The 21,421-nt window shown below is 39.8% G+C and overlaps 1 protein-coding gene across 5 annotated transcripts in view; it reads right to left on the bottom strand.

Moving 5' to 3' along the window:
• Positions 1 to 4,598: 4,598 nt before the first annotated feature.
• CENPC (centromere protein C) overlaps positions 4,599 to 21,421 on the bottom strand; it is a 28,351-nt gene continuing 11,528 nt past the window's right edge. For 2 of the 5 annotated variants that reach the window (XM_015625436.3, XM_015625439.1), the window contains 8 exons: positions 20,392 to 20,496; positions 19,638 to 19,736; positions 16,958 to 17,056; positions 16,530 to 16,684; positions 16,016 to 16,106; positions 14,500 to 14,569; positions 8,086 to 8,161; positions 4,599 to 4,963 (listed from right to left, as the gene is read on the bottom strand). In XM_015625436.3, the coding sequence (XP_015480922.1) occupies positions 8,095 to 8,161; positions 14,500 to 14,569; positions 16,016 to 16,106; positions 16,530 to 16,684; positions 16,958 to 17,056; positions 19,638 to 19,736; positions 20,392 to 20,496 (686 nt within the window). In that variant the 3' untranslated portion in view covers positions 4,599 to 4,963; positions 8,086 to 8,094. Of the gene's footprint in view, positions 4,964 to 8,085; positions 8,162 to 14,238; positions 14,437 to 14,499; positions 14,570 to 16,015; positions 16,107 to 16,529; positions 16,685 to 16,957; positions 17,057 to 19,637; positions 19,737 to 20,391; positions 20,497 to 21,421 lie in introns of all 5 variants that reach the window. The other 3 variants (XR_001521159.3, XM_015625437.3, XM_015625438.3) reach the window with 3 other exon arrangements.

Genomic DNA, 21,421 nt, shown 5'->3' with positions numbered 1-21,421 from the left:
GTTTGGCTGTAAAGAACAATCTAAACCAGGATTTCAACTGCTGTCTTCTGTAAACACAGGCTCTCAAAATGAAAACATATGCCTGTATGCAGCAGGCAGTGACTGCAACAGCAGTCCTGCCTAGGTATAAATTTATTGACTCAAAACTCATAGCTCCAGTTTCCATGGATATAAACAAGATCACACCTCTCCCCAACTCATTAAAAATACAAACAATAATCAAAAAAGCAATATGCAGGACCACAGGAATAAACCTCTGAGAAGGTGAGTAAATGGAGGGGAGAAGGCTCAGCGCAGAGCTACTCAGTAACAGACATTATTTTGGGCAGAGCAGAACCCTCAAAATCAGGGCCAGCTGAAAAAGCAAACAGTGCCCCCAGCAGAACTGTGCAGATACCTGTGCAGGGGTGCTGGTGCTGGAGGGTGCCATCCTCCTCTGGCTGAGTGCAATCGCTCTGCATCCCTCCAATTCCATAAGCTTGGCTCGGTTTCCTCCCTCCTCCAACGCTTGCCTTCTGGAGCCCAGGGCAACGCAGCAAGATTTGCTCCCTTTTTTTTGAGACTTTGGCAGTCTGGAGATGGTGGAAGGCAGATGGAACCTCCACTCTCCATGTGGAGCAGGCTGCTTGGCTGGCCTTCAGCAGAGGCACGGTCCTGCTGCCAGCTCCCAGGATGTGTCTTCGACTCTCTGCAGATGCTTGGCCCTTGGGAGCCACAGAACACAGGAAAAAGGAAAAGAGCAACAGGCATTCTCAAACATAAGAAAAAAAACTTCTTCAAAACTTACTTTCAGTGTATTTTGACTGGGTTTTGTGTCCACTTGCCCCTGCATTCATTTTAGCAGTTTCTGTGCTTGCCAAGGTTAGAGAGTTGCTATTAGAAGTTTCTTTGGAGGCTGAACTGACAAAAAAAGTGCAAACAAACTCCATGCCAAAACAACACAGCATTCATTCATTAATTCAGGACAAGGTGGCAAGGTGATGCGAACTACATAAAAATCTGTAAAAAATACCCATTTTTGAAAGCCACATGCAATCTTCTGACTCATTTGTTTTGGTCAATATGGTTGCATTCCCTTCAAGGAGAGAAGAGAAAGGACTAACATCCAAAAGGCACCACTTCAATACTTCTTGTGAGTTCTGAAGCATTCATACCCACTAACTTTTGTGCCTGTGAGGGAGAAATGCAACCAGCAGCAGGGAAACTACCAGGCTACCTTCTCTTTAAGTATCCTTGGCTCAGTGATGGTCCAAGTGCCTTTTTTTCTGCAACATTAAGCAGAGTAACCTAAAGTAGCCTGATTTTAATGACATAAATGTAAAATAATCAAGCACAGGACTTCACAATCATGAATCCTCAGGGCTGGCTGAACTCCCATCTGTAAATCCTTCTGGTTAGTTCTATTTACTTCCTTCATGAGGAAAGAAAAAACAAGAAAAAGAAAAAATATTAAATACAATCAGCCTGAGCTGGAAATGGGCTTCTCTCTGTCTCTTGCACAGACTGGCATCTCAGAGCAGTAGAAAGCAGACAAGGGCAGCAGGAGTGCTGTGTGGCAGAGCTTCACCAGGCTGGGGCAGTGCCTGAAGCAAAGTAAGGCTATTGTGGCACCGGAAAGCTCTCCTCAGTGTGAAGAGAGGCAGCCAGGAGAACTGTCTGCACCTCAATCACTTTCATCTCAATTCCTTAGGCCACAAAATATTTGGCACTGACTTGATATATAGTCTTTCAGTTAAGTATGCACATGGATAACACTCAGCTGAAAACAGAAGAAAAAAATCCAAATCAAAATCACACTATCCTTAACAGACAAGCTAAACCTGCTTATTGGCAAAGGAATGAAATTTTTTTTTTAGTAACAGCTGAATCCCATGAGAAAGCAGTCACAGATGTGCACCAGCAGACCACATACCACCGTGACCAAGAGGCTTCCTACAGGAGAGAAACTGTTTAACTCAAGATACTGAAAATACACAAGAGACTCAAATGGTAAAACCAACATTGAGCTGCCAAAGACATGTAATAAACGTGATTTTTAATCTCTTCCACCACCACTGAACAACATGAAGCTTCCATGGCTGCTCCCCAATACAAGCATGTGCCTTTATGCCCACCAAGTGTCACTCACAAGTAAACACACGAGCTCGGAACTGGCTTGGCAATCCCCAAGCAGTGACTCTGTGGCTTGTGGCACATGCCATGCCCAAAACTGGGCTACTGTATAAACACCAGCACCTTTGCTTGGTATGACCCACAGGATATCCTACCTCCTCCTGCTGTGCAGTGGCAAAGGACGGATGACTGGGGTCACTTTTAAGACCTGCACTTTGCTTTCTGTTCTCTAAGATTAAAAGATTTAAGTTGAATTTTTTCACATGCAAAAAAAATCCAGCCTCATCTTCTAATGTGTCCCCATGAACTGTGCACCTCCCCTGTTTATCACTCCTTAAAGCTCCTCAAACTGTGACCTTCCAGGGATACAACAAACTGCAAACAATACATCCATGAAACAGAAAAAAAAAAGGTCCTTGCTTCCAAAAAGTTAAAATTGGGTCACTGTGCAGGTTTTACTGGAACTGCCCTCCTTCTATGAAGATATGGTTGAGTCTAACTGGCATAGGAAGGGCAAATGTTCTGATTCTTCCAGGTTAGGACAGGTAAAAAACAATCTTCTTGACTATCAAAATGCAGCACATGATCTATATGGTTATTGCTGCTTCTGTTTGATGCATTGGTTTGAGCCAATTAACAAGAAACTGAGACTGCTCTGAATGAGAGTATCTCCTAAACACTGCAAAGATAAGCAGTAACCATTCCTCTTTCCTCATGTCAGACCACAAGCAAAAGAGCCCTGTCTGAGCGAGTCAGGGCAAGGAGAGACTCCAGGCCCAGGTCCTGCCTGGAGGGATCCTACAGTGACCTATACAGCTGCTGAGCAGAACAGGGCTCAGGCTGCTCCAGGTCTGGGCTCTGGAAAACACCAGCACCACCCTCCCCTTCCCGACCTGCACAGCCCAGGGACACAGGCACTGTGGATGGGTATGGGCTCACCCAGGTGCCCAGAAGCAGCCCCAGGAGGCTGAACTGTAGAGCCAGGTTCTCTGCTCCTTCAGTGAATGATAAATACTTACTGGAACTGAGACAGGGCTTCAAGAACCATGAGAGCTGCAGCTGGAAATGTTGATCCTCCAGCAAGGCTCTTGCCAGCAAAATGCTCACCACGGCTCCTGGGGCATAGCTGATGGGAATGAACGTTATAAACAGAGCTTCCATAACCTTCCAGGAGTGGAACACCTCTCTTGCACCCTTCTCTGCAAAGCTTATACAACAATATACTAACATTCATAGCATAGTATGCTGCTATTCAAGAGTATTTTTCCTCACCCTTTCACTACCAAAAATTGATTTGGTTCCAGAATTATTTTTAATGCTCATCCAGACTCCTGAGTTTTAAATGCTGGACAACCTACAATACTCACCTTTTCATAGAAAACAGTGACTTCAGATAAGGCAAAGATGCTTTAGGAAAAAACAACCAACCACCACTACCAAAAAGAAACCCAACAACAGCCACCCAGCACTATGCATAGGACTCTTCAGTTCAATTTGGATATTAAATAATTCCTGGGGAGACCTACTTTTACTACCCACTGTAAGGAGTTTTGAGAAAATGAGCTCGTTGCTGTGGAATTAATAATAGATCTATGCAGACTGATATTCCCAGGAGATAAAGAGAAAGGGAAAAACATTAAAAACTGATGCTCCTGGCAAATGAAAAACCAATGGATCGTATTTTCCTTGAAGGGACGGGAGGTGTTTCTATTTTATTTGACTAGGCAAGATCTGTTCTCAGCATGTACCATCTCCAGCTAAATGGAAACACCTTGAAAATTTTGTAGAAAATGTGGAGTAGTGTGTAAGTCATCACATACCAAATATGAAGAGCCCTGAATGATCACATGCTGCAGCAGAATGTAGCTCTGATTATGATTTACTTGAAAACCAAAAGAATTCTGCACCATTCCAACCAGAAGTTTCTGTGTAAGTTTGGCAGGAACACCAGGGGTTCAAACTGCAATTCAAACTGCAACCAAAGCCACTATCAACTAGGAACATTGGTTTTCAAATCTCACCTCCATTTGCATCTGAGGTTCAACAAGGCCAAGAGCTCAGGGGTGTCCTTCTCACTCTCTACAACCACCTGGAAGGAGACTGTAGCCAGGTGAGTGTTGGTCTCTTCTCCCAAGTAACAGGATGAGAACAAATGACCTCAAGTTACACCAGGGGTGGTTTACATTGGATATCAGGAAAAGTTTCTTCACTGAAAGGGTGGTCAGCCACTGAAACAGGCTGCCCAGGGAAGCGGCATCACTTCCTGGAAGTATTTGAAAGATATGGCACTTAGGGACATGGCTTAGTGATGGACTTGGAAGGACTGGGTTAACAGTTGAGCTGGATTGTCTTAAAGGTTCTTTCTAACTTTATAATTCTATGACTCTATCCTTCAAAAACTATTTTGCTTTCAAACTCCCTTTGAATATTTCAACAACTCCAAAGAAACAGTGAAACATTTCAGTTCATGACATCTTTGAAGCCACTCAAGATAACTCAGGTATTTATTAATAAGTATTTACAGGTCAAACTCATGTAATTACTTGCATTTTTAAAACCACATGGAATGCTAGAAAATTGATTCTAAAATTATTTTTAAACAAATAAATCAAAACTGATTTGCATTACTTAATATTTATTGATACAAAAGAAAAGATAACTCATAACAAACTATGTATGTAGCATTTACACTGAAGAAAGATCTTTAAGATCAATGAAACAACATGCCCCTAAAACTGGGGTGTCAGATGAAAATGTTCAATATTCTTTAGAACTCCTCTGCATTAGATGATCTTCAATTTGCAGGTAAAGTTATGGGGAAGAGGCGTCCAACAACGTATTTCTTGTTTCTCTAAATTATAAAAAAAACCAGCAATTAGTTCAAATTAACACAGTTAAAAATAGGCCTTTCTGTGCCATAATACTGGGGAGTTACTAGACAGTAAAGTGGAACAACTGCAAATTGTACTCACAGCAGCAAGGACATCCGAGCATTCACCTACTCCAGTGGCAAATCAATAAAAACATTAGTATCATTTCAATTATGCTCAAAAGAGCACATTAGCCTAATTTAATTTAACTAATAGTGGTCTCTGACAAATGTGCTCATCTGTGCAAAATCTGGAGCTGTCAAAGCCACACCTGGTTGTGGCACTGACACTTGCTCTCTGGGTATTTTCTTAAGCTATTTCAAATATGAAATATATCTTATGAAGGACTAAGAGGCCTCAGAAGTTAATGTGCATATAAGTTTCATGTTATTTTTATAATGATCTTGCGTGTATTTTAATTCCCTTTAACTTGGGTTTACACAAATGGTTCACAATCTCTGGTCCGCAGTTCCAAAGGTCACAAAAAGCTGCTGACAGTAGGGAAAATAATCAGGGACTAAAATGCTTGCTGAGAGAATAATATCTGATGCAATTCTCCACATAAAGTGACAGCTGAGGACTGCTACTCCAGAGTTACATGGGAAAAGCAGACATTTGATAGCCTGGACTAAACAAGATGCTAAATTTTGAAAAAGTTTAAAGTCCATGCAGAGAATAAAGATTGATGTTAGGACTTGCAAGAGAAACTAGTAAGCCACTATCCAAATACAGTAAAATGTTTTGGGGTGTACATGCAAAAAATTGTTAGCTAATTCGCCCAAACTGAGCAGTGGGCTTGTCATCAAACCCAGATATGTGTCTGCTGTGGACGGGCTCCTCAGAGCCAAGAGCAGAAAGGCGAGGTTAAAGCTGGCACTTGTGACCCTACTTAATGTGCACATGCTGTCCTTCTGTGGAGAAAGGGATGGCAGTGGCTGTTCGGCAGTGGCTGGCGCTCAGGCACACCCCACACTCTTGGTGGCAATACTGGTGGGTAGCTGTGTGACACAGAAAAGACTGCTCTCCACACAAAGGGTACAGAAACAAGGGCCTTCCCAAAAAAAGTGTGAACTAAACTTATAAAAGAGCAACTTCCATAGCACAGGTTGCAACTTCACAGGATGTCTAAGGTCAGAGATCCAAATGACTCTGGAAGTCATTCAATCCAACACTTCTGCTCAAGCATGAGCATCAAGAGCCAGCTGCCCTGGATTTAGATAAGCTCTTTCCCCTCATACAAGATTCTGTTACCTGATCTCTCCTGTACCTCTTCTATACCTCTCTGCAGTAACCACAGCAGTAAGAATGAGGATGCTGAGTGTGTACACCAACACTCTGATGTGCTTTGCAAATACACACTCCCACCCATGGCACAAAGAATGGTAAAAGGGAGATGACGGGATCTGAACTTTATGGACAGAACTGTTCCACATGGAAGGGTATGTCACATGTGCTTGGCCAGGTCTCAGCTCCGTCTCCAAGGGAAATGTATGAACCCAATGCTGAGGGGCCACCCAACCTTCACAGCTCTTTTAGTCTAGACTACTTAGACATGGCAGAAACACTAAAAACCAGGAAGATTACTTTCTCCTGGAATTTACCAGGACAGTCAAGCAGCAACAGGGTGTGAGAGGGCACACGAGAGATCCACACCCACACGTGCAGCAGTGGGCACACCTCTGTGCCAAAACCAGCTGGTGCCAGGCAGCATTCCCACAGGCAAGAGGAATGAAGATGTAAGAGCAGGTGAATGCCTGGACTAGCCTTGCCAATACAAAATCAGGGTATGGCATTGTGCCTAAGTGATGGCAGACACACATCAAGATTGTGCCAAGGCAAAGGAAGTCACCAGCACGCTGAATTAGTGCTCCAAAAGGAGCAAAAAGCACAATGTTACAGTGCTCCAGGGTAAGTCTGGCCACAGGGAATGGTGCTGGGATGGATTCTCCCAGCACTGCAGAGCCAGACTCAACAGATGGATGAGGTCCAAGGGCAACCAAGTGGGCCTGAAGCAGTCTCAATTCTGCTTCTGCAGCCAGGAAAGCGGCAGATGATGACAATAACAAACACCTTGCCAGTGATATCCTAAGCCAACCTTCTTGGGATTAAAACTACACAAAAGTCTTCCAAAGAACACAGGCCAAAAAATGCTTTGCATCACTTCTGAGGGTGAAAATTGGGAGCTATGCCAGGCCCTGTACAAAACTTGCAGGAGAGGTAGCAAAGGAACCTTCAGGCACAAGAACACCTCTGAAATAATTCAAACACCTGGAACTGAGCTAAAAAATGATTCATTCAATCTTGCAAGTGGCAAAAAGACAGAAAAGAAACCTTTGGTAAGGAAAATACATCCAAATAGGGCAGGAAATTAGTTTAGGCAGCAAGACAAAAAATGAAGGAGCAGATTGAAACTTGATGGAACAGCTGAGATGGAATAGCAGCAGGTGAACACTTCATCCTGCAGCCTGTTCCAGGAGAAGGAAGAAAACAAAGATAAAAAAGTGCACCTTGGACAGATACTTCAAGAAGGCAACTGCCAACTCACATATAAAGACACAGTACATGACAGTAGCAGAATGTTCACATGGAATTTCATGAAGGAAAGGAAATTACTATCAACATTTCAATAAATACTTAAGGAGACCACTCCACTGTAATTTCTGCAATAATTCAAGTTCTCTATATGAGAGGGAAAAAAAAGGAAACACAAATTTTTAGCCCATGCTAAGTCAAATAAATTAAGAGAGGTTTTGTACTTCATTACCATCACAGTTCAACAGAAATGAGCAAGTAGGGATGCAGGAAATCTGGAGCTTGCACCTCATCAGAGATAGCTTTGCTAACTTAAAAGGTTCTTCAGAAGAAAATTTAAAATCTTTTCAGTAAAAACAATACTACTGTTGTAGGTTCCTCCTCTTTTTTTTCCCACCAAAACCCACAAATACATCATGCAGCATGAGTGCAGGACTGTGGGCTGACGCTGGCTAGATGTCAGGTGCCCACCACAGCCATTCTATTACTGTCCTCGCTCAGCTGGACAGGCGAGAGAAAATATGAGGAACCATCTTCTGGGTTGAGATGAGGGCAGGGAGAGATCACTCACCCATTACTGTCACAGGCTGCAGGGAATCTCAGCTCCAGTGCCTGGAGAACCTCGTTCCTGCTCCTTCTGCACTGACCTGGGTGTGGGCAGAACTGTTTCTCTCACATATCCTCATTCCTCTCTTTTCCAGCAATAATTACTTCTGCACACACATTTTGCCATTCTTAAATGTTACCACAGAATAGTTACCACCAACTCTGGTGGGCTCAGCCTTGGCCAGTGGCAGGTTGGCACTGGACCTGTCTGGCACTGGCTCTGTCAGACACAGGGGAGCTGCTACTGGCTTCCCACAGAAGCCATCCCAGTAACCACCCCCCATCACTATCAAAACCTGGCAATACAAACCCAATACAAGCAGAAGCCATTTCATGACAAAGCAATGATTCTGTGAACTTCAGTGGGGTGAGTAACTGAAAAAAATGAAGCTATTTGAAATTCTGATAGTTCACTCAGTATAATTTATTTGAAAGGTTAAACAGGATGCTAACGTGGACTCAGTATGCCACAAAATGAAGAGGGAAATAAAGCAAACATTTAAAGTTAGTTTGTCTTTAAAACACAATGGGGCTTTTTCATTGTCTAAAATACTGTTCAAGTCTGGGAGCAGTGTTCTAATTTATAGCTGCAGCAACCTCTCTGCTTTACCTGTGAATTACCTTAAGAGTGCATAGTAAAGTTTAGTTGCTCATCAGGCAACTGTCTGCTTCTACTAAGAAAATCAGCCATAATAAAAGGCAGACAGCATTTGCTGGATGCAAAAAGGCCTCTGCAATTATCACTTAATTGTCCTTCATGGGCCAGTACTGGGAGTCTCATACTTTCCCCTTAAGGTTGCTCCCTTCTTCAGCACTTTTCTTAACTGTCTACTTAATTAGTCTTCCTTCCTGGGCTTAATTGTGAATTTGTTTTGATTAATTAGCCTCAGAGCTCACTTGGCACTAACTGAAATATAGGAGAAGCACTCAGTTTCTTCAGTGTATAGGCTACTGCATCCTAGGGGAGCCCCCTCTTTGTCAGCAATAAAATTTCAAGTTCAGATAGTGTTTGAAAAAAACCCTTTTTTGTAATTAACTTTCAATTCTTGTAATTATCCCCACTCTACTACAACACAAAAGTGTTGCTAACATAAAGAAAGGGTAAAATTCATTAAATTGAGGCCTCTTCTTCGGTGGCTTATACATCATGCTCATTAGCTGAACTCTGTAGTTTTAGATAAGATGACATAATGCTCTTAAATGCAAGTGATCAGAACACTACTAGAATCCCAAACCAGGAGTTTGGTTACCAGCAGAGACAACTGTGTCCTTGTGGCACCAACACCAGAAAACCTTCCCCATATCAATCTTCTCAAAGTTATTGAGCTTCATTGAAAATGCTTTGCATGACCTAGACCAGTCAGTCTGTAACACCTTTGAGCACTAAAATAGAGCTCTTAATTATGTTTACACCTCTCATATCACTCCTTTCCCCTCCCTCTTTACGGCACGTTGACTCCAGAAGACACCCTCACACAACAGCCAATAAAGACACCATTACCATGCATTTGCCATCCTGATCAATTCTCATTTCAGATATTGTTACTGAAAACACAGGAGAAGGCATCTTTAAACACCATCACAATGAAAATATATAATAAGCTAAATGAAATAATATGTGTTAGCAGCTATCATACCCATTTAATAAACTTCCTAAATATTTGTCAAGAGTACTGGAATTCTTCCGTTTTCAAATTTCAAAGTCCTTACCTATCAAAAAAACCTTATCCTAGACATTAATATTTTTTCTGTGAACACTTTCAGACTTGCATCTCAACAGTCAGGCTGACAAAGCAAACACTTTGTTTCTTCCAGCTCCTTGTTTCAATCACTATTGTTCTTGTGCTCCAAACAGGACTACAGGAGTGCAAATTACCTGTGATTTTACAACCTTCTGTGTTGTACCTTTACTTGGGCACAGAAACTTAAATGAAGCAGATCAGAACAGGAGCTTTGTGAGTGGGCTTAAAAACACAGAGCAACTCTGCAGGCAAACCTTTTAACATATTCATTTCCTAATAATCTGCAGCCTACTGTTCTGACTGATCATCAACCATGTTTTCATCTTAGAACTGGGGACTCACTTTGGTTGTCAAATCCTAACTAAATCTCATCTATGCAACCCAAAATGTTTGCCTTTGAGATCTCTTCTGACTATATTTGTGAACATGTGTGAAGTAACAGGATTCTGCCACGGAAATGTATCAGCTTGGAAAAAACTAAGATATTCAATTACAACAGCTGTCAATACCATTAAAGAGGCATGGTCCATGCTCTTCAGTTAGATCTATCACCTGCAAGCAATCACCTCTTAAAGCAAATCCTGTATTACAAAAGATATCATGCAGGGTCTATATAGTAGTGAACATACAAGAAATACTCATGTTGAAATGCCTTTTCAGCTGTTATGAAATGAGGAAATAGTTATTTTGGTTTATTGCATTCCCCAAACGTTAATTTTAAATCATCTGCAGATAACCAATTTAGTTGTGCACTTGAAAAATAGAAGAAGCTGTATATGTACCTCAACAGTTTGTTTTATTGGTCTTGTTTATTTTGTCTGTAATTACTCAGCTCACAGTCTCCTATTTTATGTTTACAGAGTTGTACAAATAAGGATGTGCATACACATCTGACTGTTCTGCAATCATTCTTCTGCTAATTTAAGCTTCAAAAAGCTTTGTTTAGTACAACAGGAACAGCTTTTTAACCAAATGAAACTACAAAAAGATAGATTTGCAAAACCTACTAACCTATAATTTTTTTGAAGGGAGCCAAAGCTTTCAAAACTCTAACTTTTTGTTGTGGCATTACTTCTCAGTTAAGCTTCTTAAAACAAGCTCCTGGATGTTACCATAGTACCTGCTATAGAACACATGAACCTATTATAAACATGGAGCTGAAATATATGGCTGAGCTTTTGTTTCCAGCTCTCTCAATTACTGTTGATAAAAAGCAATTAATATTTATTATAATAAATAATATTAATAATAGTTAATAATTCAATAATTCATTTATTGTTTTATTATTTAATAAACATACTGAAACAGGGATACTGACTAGGATATCAGTATGTATCCTCTAGGAACAGTAAGTGTATCTCTCAGACAACAGAAAAAGCCATATGTCTTTCAAGACAAAGATCCCAACTTCACAAAGGGTAACACTGGCTAACCAACTTCAGCCTAGCTCCACTAACACCTGGCTAAACCACAGTAGCCAGTGGAAGTGAGATTACTCAGCAGAGCAGAAAACAGGCTGGCAAAAAGAAACACATATGCAGGAAGAACACTAACATTGCACATTTCAGAAAAGGCTTATTTCTTTTCAATATCCTATTTGGCCTGCTGTATACAAAAATGTAGAAAGCAGGAACCAAAACAAGACCAGGCAGAGGTGAAACATCAGCTGCTGCTTCTGACTATCAATTGATTATTGATTGACACACTGCACAACTCAGCAGCCACAGGAGTCCTGGCACTCAGAACATTCTCCTCTACCTCCTCACACTATCTTTAGGCTAATGACAGCAGCAAATTTCTAACAAGGGCCAAGTTGAAGAAAAAAATTTGAAATTCAATCCAGACCAACAGTGAACAATCCAGGTCCTGCTGTGCACTAATGTTTTAAAGAACAATTTTGTGCAAGTGGCTGCAACAAGTAAAACATCCACGTAACTGAATGAACTTAGCTACGTTCAGTAGTTAAGGCCTACTGTGAATAGCAACTGACTTACATCTTGCAGGAGAATTCAACTAAATTTATCTCCACCTGTAACACACTGTTCTTCCTGCATTCCAAAAACCAGACCCTAATGAGCGGAGGCCAGCAGAGGACTAAGAGCTATACTTGGAGCCCCATCTACTGACAAATACTAGAATTGCTGCTAAACCAGAGCAATAGTCCAGGAAACATCCCTTGGCAAACTTGAGACTGCTTCTTAAGTAAACCACAAACATATTCAGATGTATTCCAGCTACAAAACGTACACAAGACATTTTTCTCAAGAAACCAACCAGTCAGGGACAAACAAAACCATCCAGTCTAAAAAGTGACATACTTTACCAAATCTGCCCTGTTCTCTTGGCACTCCCAGCCACAGAATCATGAAAACACAAACCGGCATGCTAACCTGAAACCTGTATTTGAACTTCTGCACTTTCCAGCCTGTGTCAGGAAAAGGTCTGCACACATTAATTCTGCTTAAGAAAGCATTCTGAAGGACTTATTTCTCTTGACCCAAAAGAAAACCCACTCATAATCTTGCTGCTAAATTGCAGTGGGCAAAGACACATCAGTGCCTGATATGACATGAGTCATGTCATCACTTGTCATCCCATCCCACCAAATGAAAACACATCTCTGCCAAGCAGCAGCCGACTGAGCTCTACCACACCATCCACCCACACTCTCCTTTAGGACCAGGAGCTCTGCAGTCCATCCACATAAGTTACCTACACTAATCCCTTAAGTATCCATCCTTCTGCCACCCAATCTGCAGACAGGTAACACAAAAAAAGAATTTGCAGGGTATTTTTGTTCAGAACTCCCTGGCCATTAACACAACTGAAAATTTTTCTTGTTCTGATTTTCAACTGGAACCAATTTGCTGCTGGGATCAGAGACATCACATCCATGGCCTGACCACTAGGAGACCTGCTTATGTTAGAAGCAGTGTCTTTGGTTTAATCCTAGCCCTGTACTTTTTCCAAGTGGCAAAGTTCCAGATCTCTGCAGGCCTGAGGAGTTGAAAGACTTAAAAACTAAACGTTTTAGTGGGTGGGATCCCCTCAAGCAGTGAGACAGCATGTGTGCCCATCTGGTAGCTGGTATGGCTCCAGCTCAGGAAGGACATTATTTGAATCTTACTGACCTTGAAGAGACAAACCCAAGCCCAAAATTTAGAAAAGCTGCCAACATCAAATTTTTATCTAATAACTAAATGACTTTTTTCCTTTTTAACTCTTAAACTGCTTACAAAAAGTTGAGGCTGGAAAAAAAATTACTTTCTGTGTAGTCTGAACTCTGACAGAAAATAGTTTGTTTCAAGACAGAACTAAATGGCAATAGGCATGTTCCTGTTTCATCTTCCCAGAGCTACGCGTGCGTGACTTAGCCATGAATGAAAAGACAGCACACAACTTCTACCAAGTATTTCCACTGTCAGTCTATATATGCACTAACCATAGGAACTACTGCTTGAAAGAGAAAGTATTAGCTCAAATTCCCCAGTCCAAAGGATCTTTCACAGAGGCATGGTAATCTTGGTGTCCAAGCCCTTTCACAGACACAGGAAGTTAGCTGACAGCTAAAAGCCAATTCCTCTTTCCTACTTTAATGAATACTCTAGATTTTGCATAAAGATCATGGCCAAGATTGGTTACAAGGTTAGTGTTCCATCCTCAAGTCCTTAGAAGTTCACAATTCCAATTCAATTTTCCTTATCTCTTTCTCTTCAAGGATAGCAATGACCAGAGAGAGAAAGCAGCATACAAGAATAGCTGTAGTTTATCCTTATCTTCAGCCAGAAGGAACCTTGAAGAGTTTGGGAGACAAATGCTATGTATACCATCTGCTGTCTAGACTTGGCTTCTGGAGTATACAGTATAATTACAGCTTTCCCAAAGGTCCTCATTATTATCCAGGAACACAGCAAGCAAATCAAAAGGAGATATTAAAGTAATACATTTGGCAATGACCTATCACTGTTACACAAAATAAAGCTATCAACAATGTTCAGAGCTAATCAGGCCATAGCTTCCACACAAAAGACACAACTGATAAGCTCCTACTTAAGAGCTCCTATTTTCCTATTCAGATTGGAGGCACTAATCATCCAGCTGCCAGACAAGGAAGGGGTGCCTGTCGTTAACATATGAGAAGGCAGCTGGACCCCAGCACAGCAGCCTTGCAGCAGCCCATCTCCTAGACAACAATTACTGGAATGCAAACAGCAGGTTTGTCATTTAAACAGAGATTATTCTAAGCAGGTTGTACCAGGCAGTCGTTAAGACTATCTATCAGACGTTAGCTGAAGATGCCAACGTTTTTTCAAGTGCTAAGCATCTTTAGGGAGATTAAGCATATTGATACAATTTGGAACAACAAATATACCCACACATTTCATACTTTTATCTTTCTGTCACTGGATGGCACAAGAACAGTAACTGATGCAGAGCAAGGCCCTTCACTTTGCAATTTCAGTTTGACAGCAAATTACCAATGTTCTTCTGGGTTTTTTTCCTCAACTCTTCTTACGTTGATTCAGCTGCTCTGTATTCAGTTGTAATGTTAGGGTGGGCCGACTCAAACATTTCTGTACAGAACATTAAAAAAATTGACAACATTTAAGCAAACTTCTTTGCAGAAAGTTCTTCACCTGTCTTTGAGTTGTGTGAAGAGAAGAACACTTTCTTCATTCAGAAGATTACGTATGTTATATCCATTTCCTACAAATAAAAACAGAGGAAGTTTTCCTTAGGAGCCACTGGCAATTTTTGAAGTCCTGTCTTGTCTTCAGCCAAGTATAGTTTTATTTTATATATTTTAACAGAAGGAATATTAGCTTTTAGTCTAGGATGCCACTCTTACAGGCAGGTTAGTGCATTTCAAAGAGATGACAAGGAATACAGCTAGTGTCATCTACTTTGATTTTCACTTAGAAGATTTTTACTAAGAAAAATGTAACAGGCACGAGCTCTCAGCTCTCAAAACACACAATAAAACTTTAAGGTGACCGAATTTACTTTAATTTATTCCTTTAGAAATTTTCAATAAAAGCTGCACATGGAAACTTATCTGCAGATCTTCACTTGAGATTTGCATACTAGCATGACCACAAAATAGAATTATCTCATAGGTCCTGAGCACTGGGAATGAGCCATGAATCCTCACACTCACATACAGCCACACGATGAATTACAGGGATCACCTGCCACAAACACTGCATTGCCCATCCAGCCATACTGAGACTGGCCATCAGGAAGCAGGGAAGAATGAAGTGTAGATCCTTATAGTCATACAGAACTTTCAGCATTTTATATAATCTGCTTTCCCAAAAAGCAAATGACAAAACTGTCTCTGCAGACCCACTAGACTTTTAAGATTGAAACGCCAAAAGGCAGCTTTAAAGCACCAAGCATTAATTGAGCAATGATTGTTCAATCAGGACACTGTGCTGAAAAGTTTACAGGAAAAAAAAGGGCTAATTCCTCATTTTCTAAATATAAGCTTTTCCACAAGAAAGCTGTACAAAAGCTCTCTACAGCTTCATGAACAGCCTGCTTTAACACTACTATGAAATCTCTGGACCAGTGCTTTAATCCACTGATGAACACCCTCCTATATGGAATTCATGCCACTTTCATATCAGAAGGACAAAATCATGTCTTTAAATTCTCCCAAAAAAATATGAATTTACAACCTATTCAACAAGGTAGTTTGAACCTTCTATATATAAGTACAAAACACAAAATGGTGCTTTGGTGCTATGGTGAACTGATCCAAACAGATTTTCATAATTTAACACAGGAAAAAAGCAGCAAGCATATGGTGACAGAAACAATTATATTAATTACTAGTAACATTAGGCTGTCTGTGATGTTTCCTTAACATTACAGCTAGCAACAGAACCAGAATAACAAGAGAAATTTACTCTTAGAACTTGGTAGTGTCATCAAAACTTTGAGGCCAACTTACATAAACAAGCTGTATGTGTACCCCTGCATTCAACCATTAGATCATCAACGCATGTCCAGTGTTGTGTCACATTCCATTCTTCATCACCCTGTACTGTCCCATTCTCTATTCAACCATTCTGTCTGGTTTTGGTTCTTAGCATGCCAATTTAGTCTCCTGCACCTCCCAATGAATGGGTTTCAGACACGTGCACTCACCTGCTGGAACATAGAAGCAGTCTCCTGCAGTCAGGTAATACGATGCCTTATGTAATGTTACAATAACTTTGCCATGGATAATATAGAAAGCCTTAATGAAAGCCAAAGGGTTTTAAGGTTAGCAACATTTAAGAAAGGTATTTAAGATAACACTTGCATACACATAACAAAGACAAACCCCCAAATTGACCAGCAGAGCTGCAATCCCTTTTCCCCATACTGATGAAAAATAAGATGCACAACTCAAAAGGGGGATGGGGATCCTGTTTTATTTTTATGGTATTTCTATCTTGCCTGCAAGATCTAGCAAGTAGGAGCACATGGACATACAGATTTAATACAAAGCGAAGCAGGACAATGTGCATGTAAAGTGCCTTCAGCAAACAATTCATTATTGTTTGTTTATTTTAGGGGGTGGGGGAATTTCTCAACTTCATATGTTACTTCCAACAGTCCCAAGAGATCTTCTGTTCACAAAATCCATTTTATAAAAAGTTTTAAAAAGCATACTTACGATTGTATCCATGTGGACAAACTGGTGCCCTTTTTCTTTATATGGTTTCAGAATCAATCTACCAGTTGCAAAAAGAGATGTATTCAAATTTTTGTATATTTCTACTGCTTCATCTTTGAAGAAGTAAGTGTGACTGCTTGCAGTGTTTATACAATCTACAAAAAATGTCCAGGAGATGAACATTAGTGCTACCACATAATTATTCTCGTTACATGCTCAGTGCCATACATATTGTTTCAGTGCAACACCTCCAAAAGCTAGACTGAATATTTAGCTGAAAAATCAGAACATTTCTTGTGTCTCCCTCAGAACTTTCTCCAGAAGAGCAATGATATTTCAAAACTTCATCTTTTTATGCCCAATGTGGCATGAACATTTTTTTTCTTATAAGTCTACATAATTCAGGAAGTCACATCCATTCAACTCACCTACACACACTTCCTTATTTGTTACTGGGTCCAGTACAATGGCTGGCTTAGATGCATCAGCTAGGCTGTGGTCCAAACTTGCAGGTATCTCTCTTCTATCTGAGGATACAAGGAAACCAAAACAAAACCAGAAAAGTAATCAATATAGATTTTAAAAAGTTAATCATTTAACCACAACTTTTCCACAATTCTAATGCCACACATTAAGTACTTAAATTTTCTTTAATAAGTGACTAAATAGACTCTTTCTTCAAATAAAGAAAATCATCCATAACAGTTCTTTGAAAATGTCTTTTTCATGGAAATAATATCTGTATGTAATAGATGAACACACTAAATCCTAAGGAATTTCCCAGGGAAATGCCAACTATTTATCCTATGCTATTAACAACAGTATTTACTCAAAACTAAACTCTATGTTTTGAGAAAAGTGTTTTTCTAGCAACAGATGCTGAGAGAATATGAAATATACGATGAAGTGTGAAGAACAAGTGTTTTTGTTCAACCTATTGTTGATAGGCATCAGGAGACTTCAGGGAGAAAACATTCAAAAGATAAGCACATGTCCAATTTTCCTTTTCTCAAGAAATACCATTACAGGACATCTCACTGTAAGCTGTAAATCTGAGAACTATTGCTATAATAAAAAGGATTTTTCTAGAGGAAGAAATAGCCTAAGAATTTATGACAATGCTATGCTTTTCAAACAGAAAAGAGATGCTTTAGAATGTTCACAGCAGAATAAATATCCCAAAGCTCTCTTGCAGAATTCTCTTAAACAGACAATTTTAGCTCTACAGTGCACAGGAAATTTCTTTAAACGTAGACAGAAGCAGCATGCTAAAGGGAAGCTATAGCACTTTGTAGGCAGTCATGGCAGCTTAAATACTCTTACAGCAAGACAATCAGAGGGAGGAAGATACTGTGTTTGAACAGCTTTGCTCCAACATAACCATCTCTCTATAAAAAGAAGCAGCAACAGGTGTTAACAGGTGTTAACTCTATAGCTATAAAAACAAAATTTTTATCGTATCAGTAACATTTAAGAATTTGTGCTAGAAATTTTACTTGGCTGACAGGCCTTACACACATCACTAAGACTTAAGGATGTGAGTGAGAGACTATCTCTGAGGATAAATGTCTGGCACAGAGGAAATCAATCACTTCTGGAAGACAGTTCAAAGGCACTTGAAGCATCCAATAGTTCTTGTACGACTTTATGAACAGTCACTACCAGTTCAGGTTCTCATGGGCTGCAAATGATTTATATTACAATATAAACTGTATTCAGATCAAATATTGATCTAGACCAGGGTCCTGTCTCCCATCACTGGCCCAAAGCAGGTATTCCTTCCATTCTCCAAAATGCCATAAAAATATACTGACACTTCAGTGGAATACTTTCTACCTCTAACCAGAATCTCACACACTTTATTTAGAGCCATTAAGTCTCCTGTTAAGTCTCCTGTTAATATATCTGGTTCTTGTCATGAAACTATATAAATATTTTTATGCACAATATTCTGGTCAGGAAGCACACAGTGAGAATGACCACCTTATTTTGCTGAATAGCTCAGCTCTCACTGTCTTCCTTCCACACCTTCTAGTTCTTGTGTTTAAAAAAACAAGCAGAAAACCCTAACAAGACCATTTACTTCTATTTCCTTTCTCCATGTCACACCATTTCAGAGGTCTTTTTTAACCTTTTCCTTAGAGGCCTCCATAGTATTCTCTTCAAGGCTGCGGAAGTCCTTCTAGGCTTTAGATGAGCTTTCCCTAAACCTTCTCTAGTCCTACCACTTTCTTTTTGAGGTAAGGAATGAAATTTACATGAAGCACATGTAAAATCAGAAATTGGCACCAACAGTAATTGTTTTCTTCCTTATTTCTCTGATGATTATGTCAGTCCTGATTAGTTTAGTGCTAGAACCATATGGCATTTTCCATGTTTGTTAGCACTTGTTTTATTAGTTCTGTAGCTTCACAGAGAAACGTTTCAGTTTCAAACAAAAGCTCTAGACAGTCCCCAAAAAGAAAGGCTCTTTAGCATTAAAACATCTTCCAGAGAGCACAGCAAAAATAATTTGGCTTTTGGACTTTGACTGTCTTTTCTGAGAACTACTTACATATTTATTATTTACTGGCCAGAGAGTTTGTGTTTAAACATAGATTTATTGTCCACTTTTAACCATTTTATGCACTGTTCTTAAAGCTCTCTCTTCACCTACCATGCTGTGGTTTTGTATTTAAACTATAACAGCTTGAAACCCTACTAACACTCTCCACTGTGTTATTAGATGTGTCATTACAGGTATCAGCAAAATGCCTACAAGTTTTTATACCTTAAATGTGCACACTAGCATCTGACCTGAACACAAAGTAAGTACAGTGTAGTTTCTTCAGACCATGCTTTAAAGGCACAATAGCACTTCTGGGTATGTCCAGCATTTCTTTCTTTCATATGCTGAGTAGTGAACAATTTTACAAGAAGAATGTACAGCATTGCTATAGATCCAGTAGGAGCAGGTTCTTCCTCATCAGATTGTATTAATAAATTGTTATAAAATTGTTTTCACCCAGAGAGAGAATTGAGTGTTTACAGCAAGAAAATCTTAGAGTAGTAGAGCATTTGATTAAAGAGACTTCAAAGTATCTGAAGGAAAAAAAGACTGTGTCCTACTTGTGTTATCTCTTTTCTGCTTGGGAAAATCCTTCCTCCTTTTACTCTTCCTGAGAGGTTTTGTTTCTGGATGCACTAGCCCACTAATCACAAGCCCTCCTGAAACAAAAGGAAGTTAAGCAAAGTTCACTAACTCATACTAAATTTAAAAGAATGCAAACTTGCACAACCAATCAGCATTTCAATTGAGAATACATTTCCTTGATGCTGAATTTTTCAGATCCCTTTAGAAAGCCAGAACAAACAAAAAAGCTTTTCAACATTAAGTACTTTGGAGTGCAATGCAACTTGAGATATTTATAATAAAAAATTCCTGAGAACAAGATCTATTTTCTCACTTAGGTTATTTAACACTGAGACTATAAAATGTTATAGTATCTGCTCTGGAAAACAATCCTCCCACAAAAAGAAATACTTCAACGAATGATCCAGTAGATTGCCTTTTTCCACTCATACACAATCTCTGACTTAAAAAACCCATGAGTACAGAGAAATTGTTCTGTTCTTCCCTCAAAAATGAAGGTAAAAGTACTTAACATGCTCTGCTGATATTATTTTCAGCTGACACAGGGGTGTCAGAACAGAAGAAAACTACATGCAAAGATGACTAAGTAACTGGAGACCACAAATAGTCTTTTTTTAACAAGTTACCCATTAGTAAGCATCTCAAAGCCTGCACAGCACAAGATCAACTCACAGATTTGTCTCTTCTGCTCTATTGAAAGGAAGCAAATAGATATTTTGCAACTAATACCTGACGACTTCATAGTGTAGTTTATGCGCTCGCCTCTCCAATATTCCAGAGGTCTCAGCCGTATCCTTTTTGTCCGACGAACATTAGGAGTGTTGGAAGGCATTACTGATTTGAAGGATGAAGTCATTCACATTAAGTAGGAAAGCAAAGTTCAGACACAGAAAACATTAAATATTCCTTCCTCTTGTTCTGTACCACAAGAGGGTCAGCACTTTCTAGCTGATATATTTATCACATTGCTATCACGGTAAGAAAATAGGAATCAAGTATTGCCAAATGCCTTCTTCTGCATACATCAGTATTTTACCCTCCTTTTTCTTAAACAATCACCACCTTTACTTAGCATAAGATTCTATTCTATATATCTTCGTGAACCACTCATACACAGACTTTAGGAGCTCAAGTCCTAGGACAGCAAGCATGCTACACCCGTGAAGACAAAGTTCTCAACAAAGACTAAGAACCCTGCCTGAATCTGAGTGACTTCATTAGCAACCATGAAAAGGCACTGCCTTAGTTATGGCAAGGGGAAGGTAACAGAGACTGCACAAGTACATCCTTCTCTTCCAGATTCAGATGTCCTGTTTCCAGAATCCAGAAAAGCAGAACTTTCGCAACAAGAAACTCACACATTTCCATGATTTCTCAAATATTTATCTTCAGATGTACTAATCACACAGTCTCAACTTTTAAGTTGTGTAAGCTGCCATATATGACTACAGTATGATATTTTAGTGTTTGTAAGAATGAGATCTGAAGGGGCTTTTACTCTGAGCAAATTAAATGAGACTATTTAAATGTTAAAAATAGTAAATACGAAACAACTAAAGTGTTGTGCATAAAATAATACTGAAGCCAATAAAAAACACCCACAATGTAAAGCAGATAAACATGGGACTACAACTGATTGCATGTTCATTGTTCCATCCTATCCAGACTCAGACCACCACAGAAGTCAGGTTATTTGCACCCTCAGTTTTACTGCATAAAATCAATTCAAACTCTTACTGTTCTCACTGAACAGAAAGAG

This window comes from Parus major, chromosome 4, assembly GCF_001522545.3.
Source record: "Parus major isolate Abel chromosome 4, Parus_major1.1, whole genome shotgun sequence".
In the NCBI taxonomy this organism is placed as follows: Eukaryota; Metazoa; Chordata; class Aves; order Passeriformes; family Paridae; genus Parus; species Parus major.
This window is presented reverse-complemented; position numbering and strand designations above follow the sequence as displayed.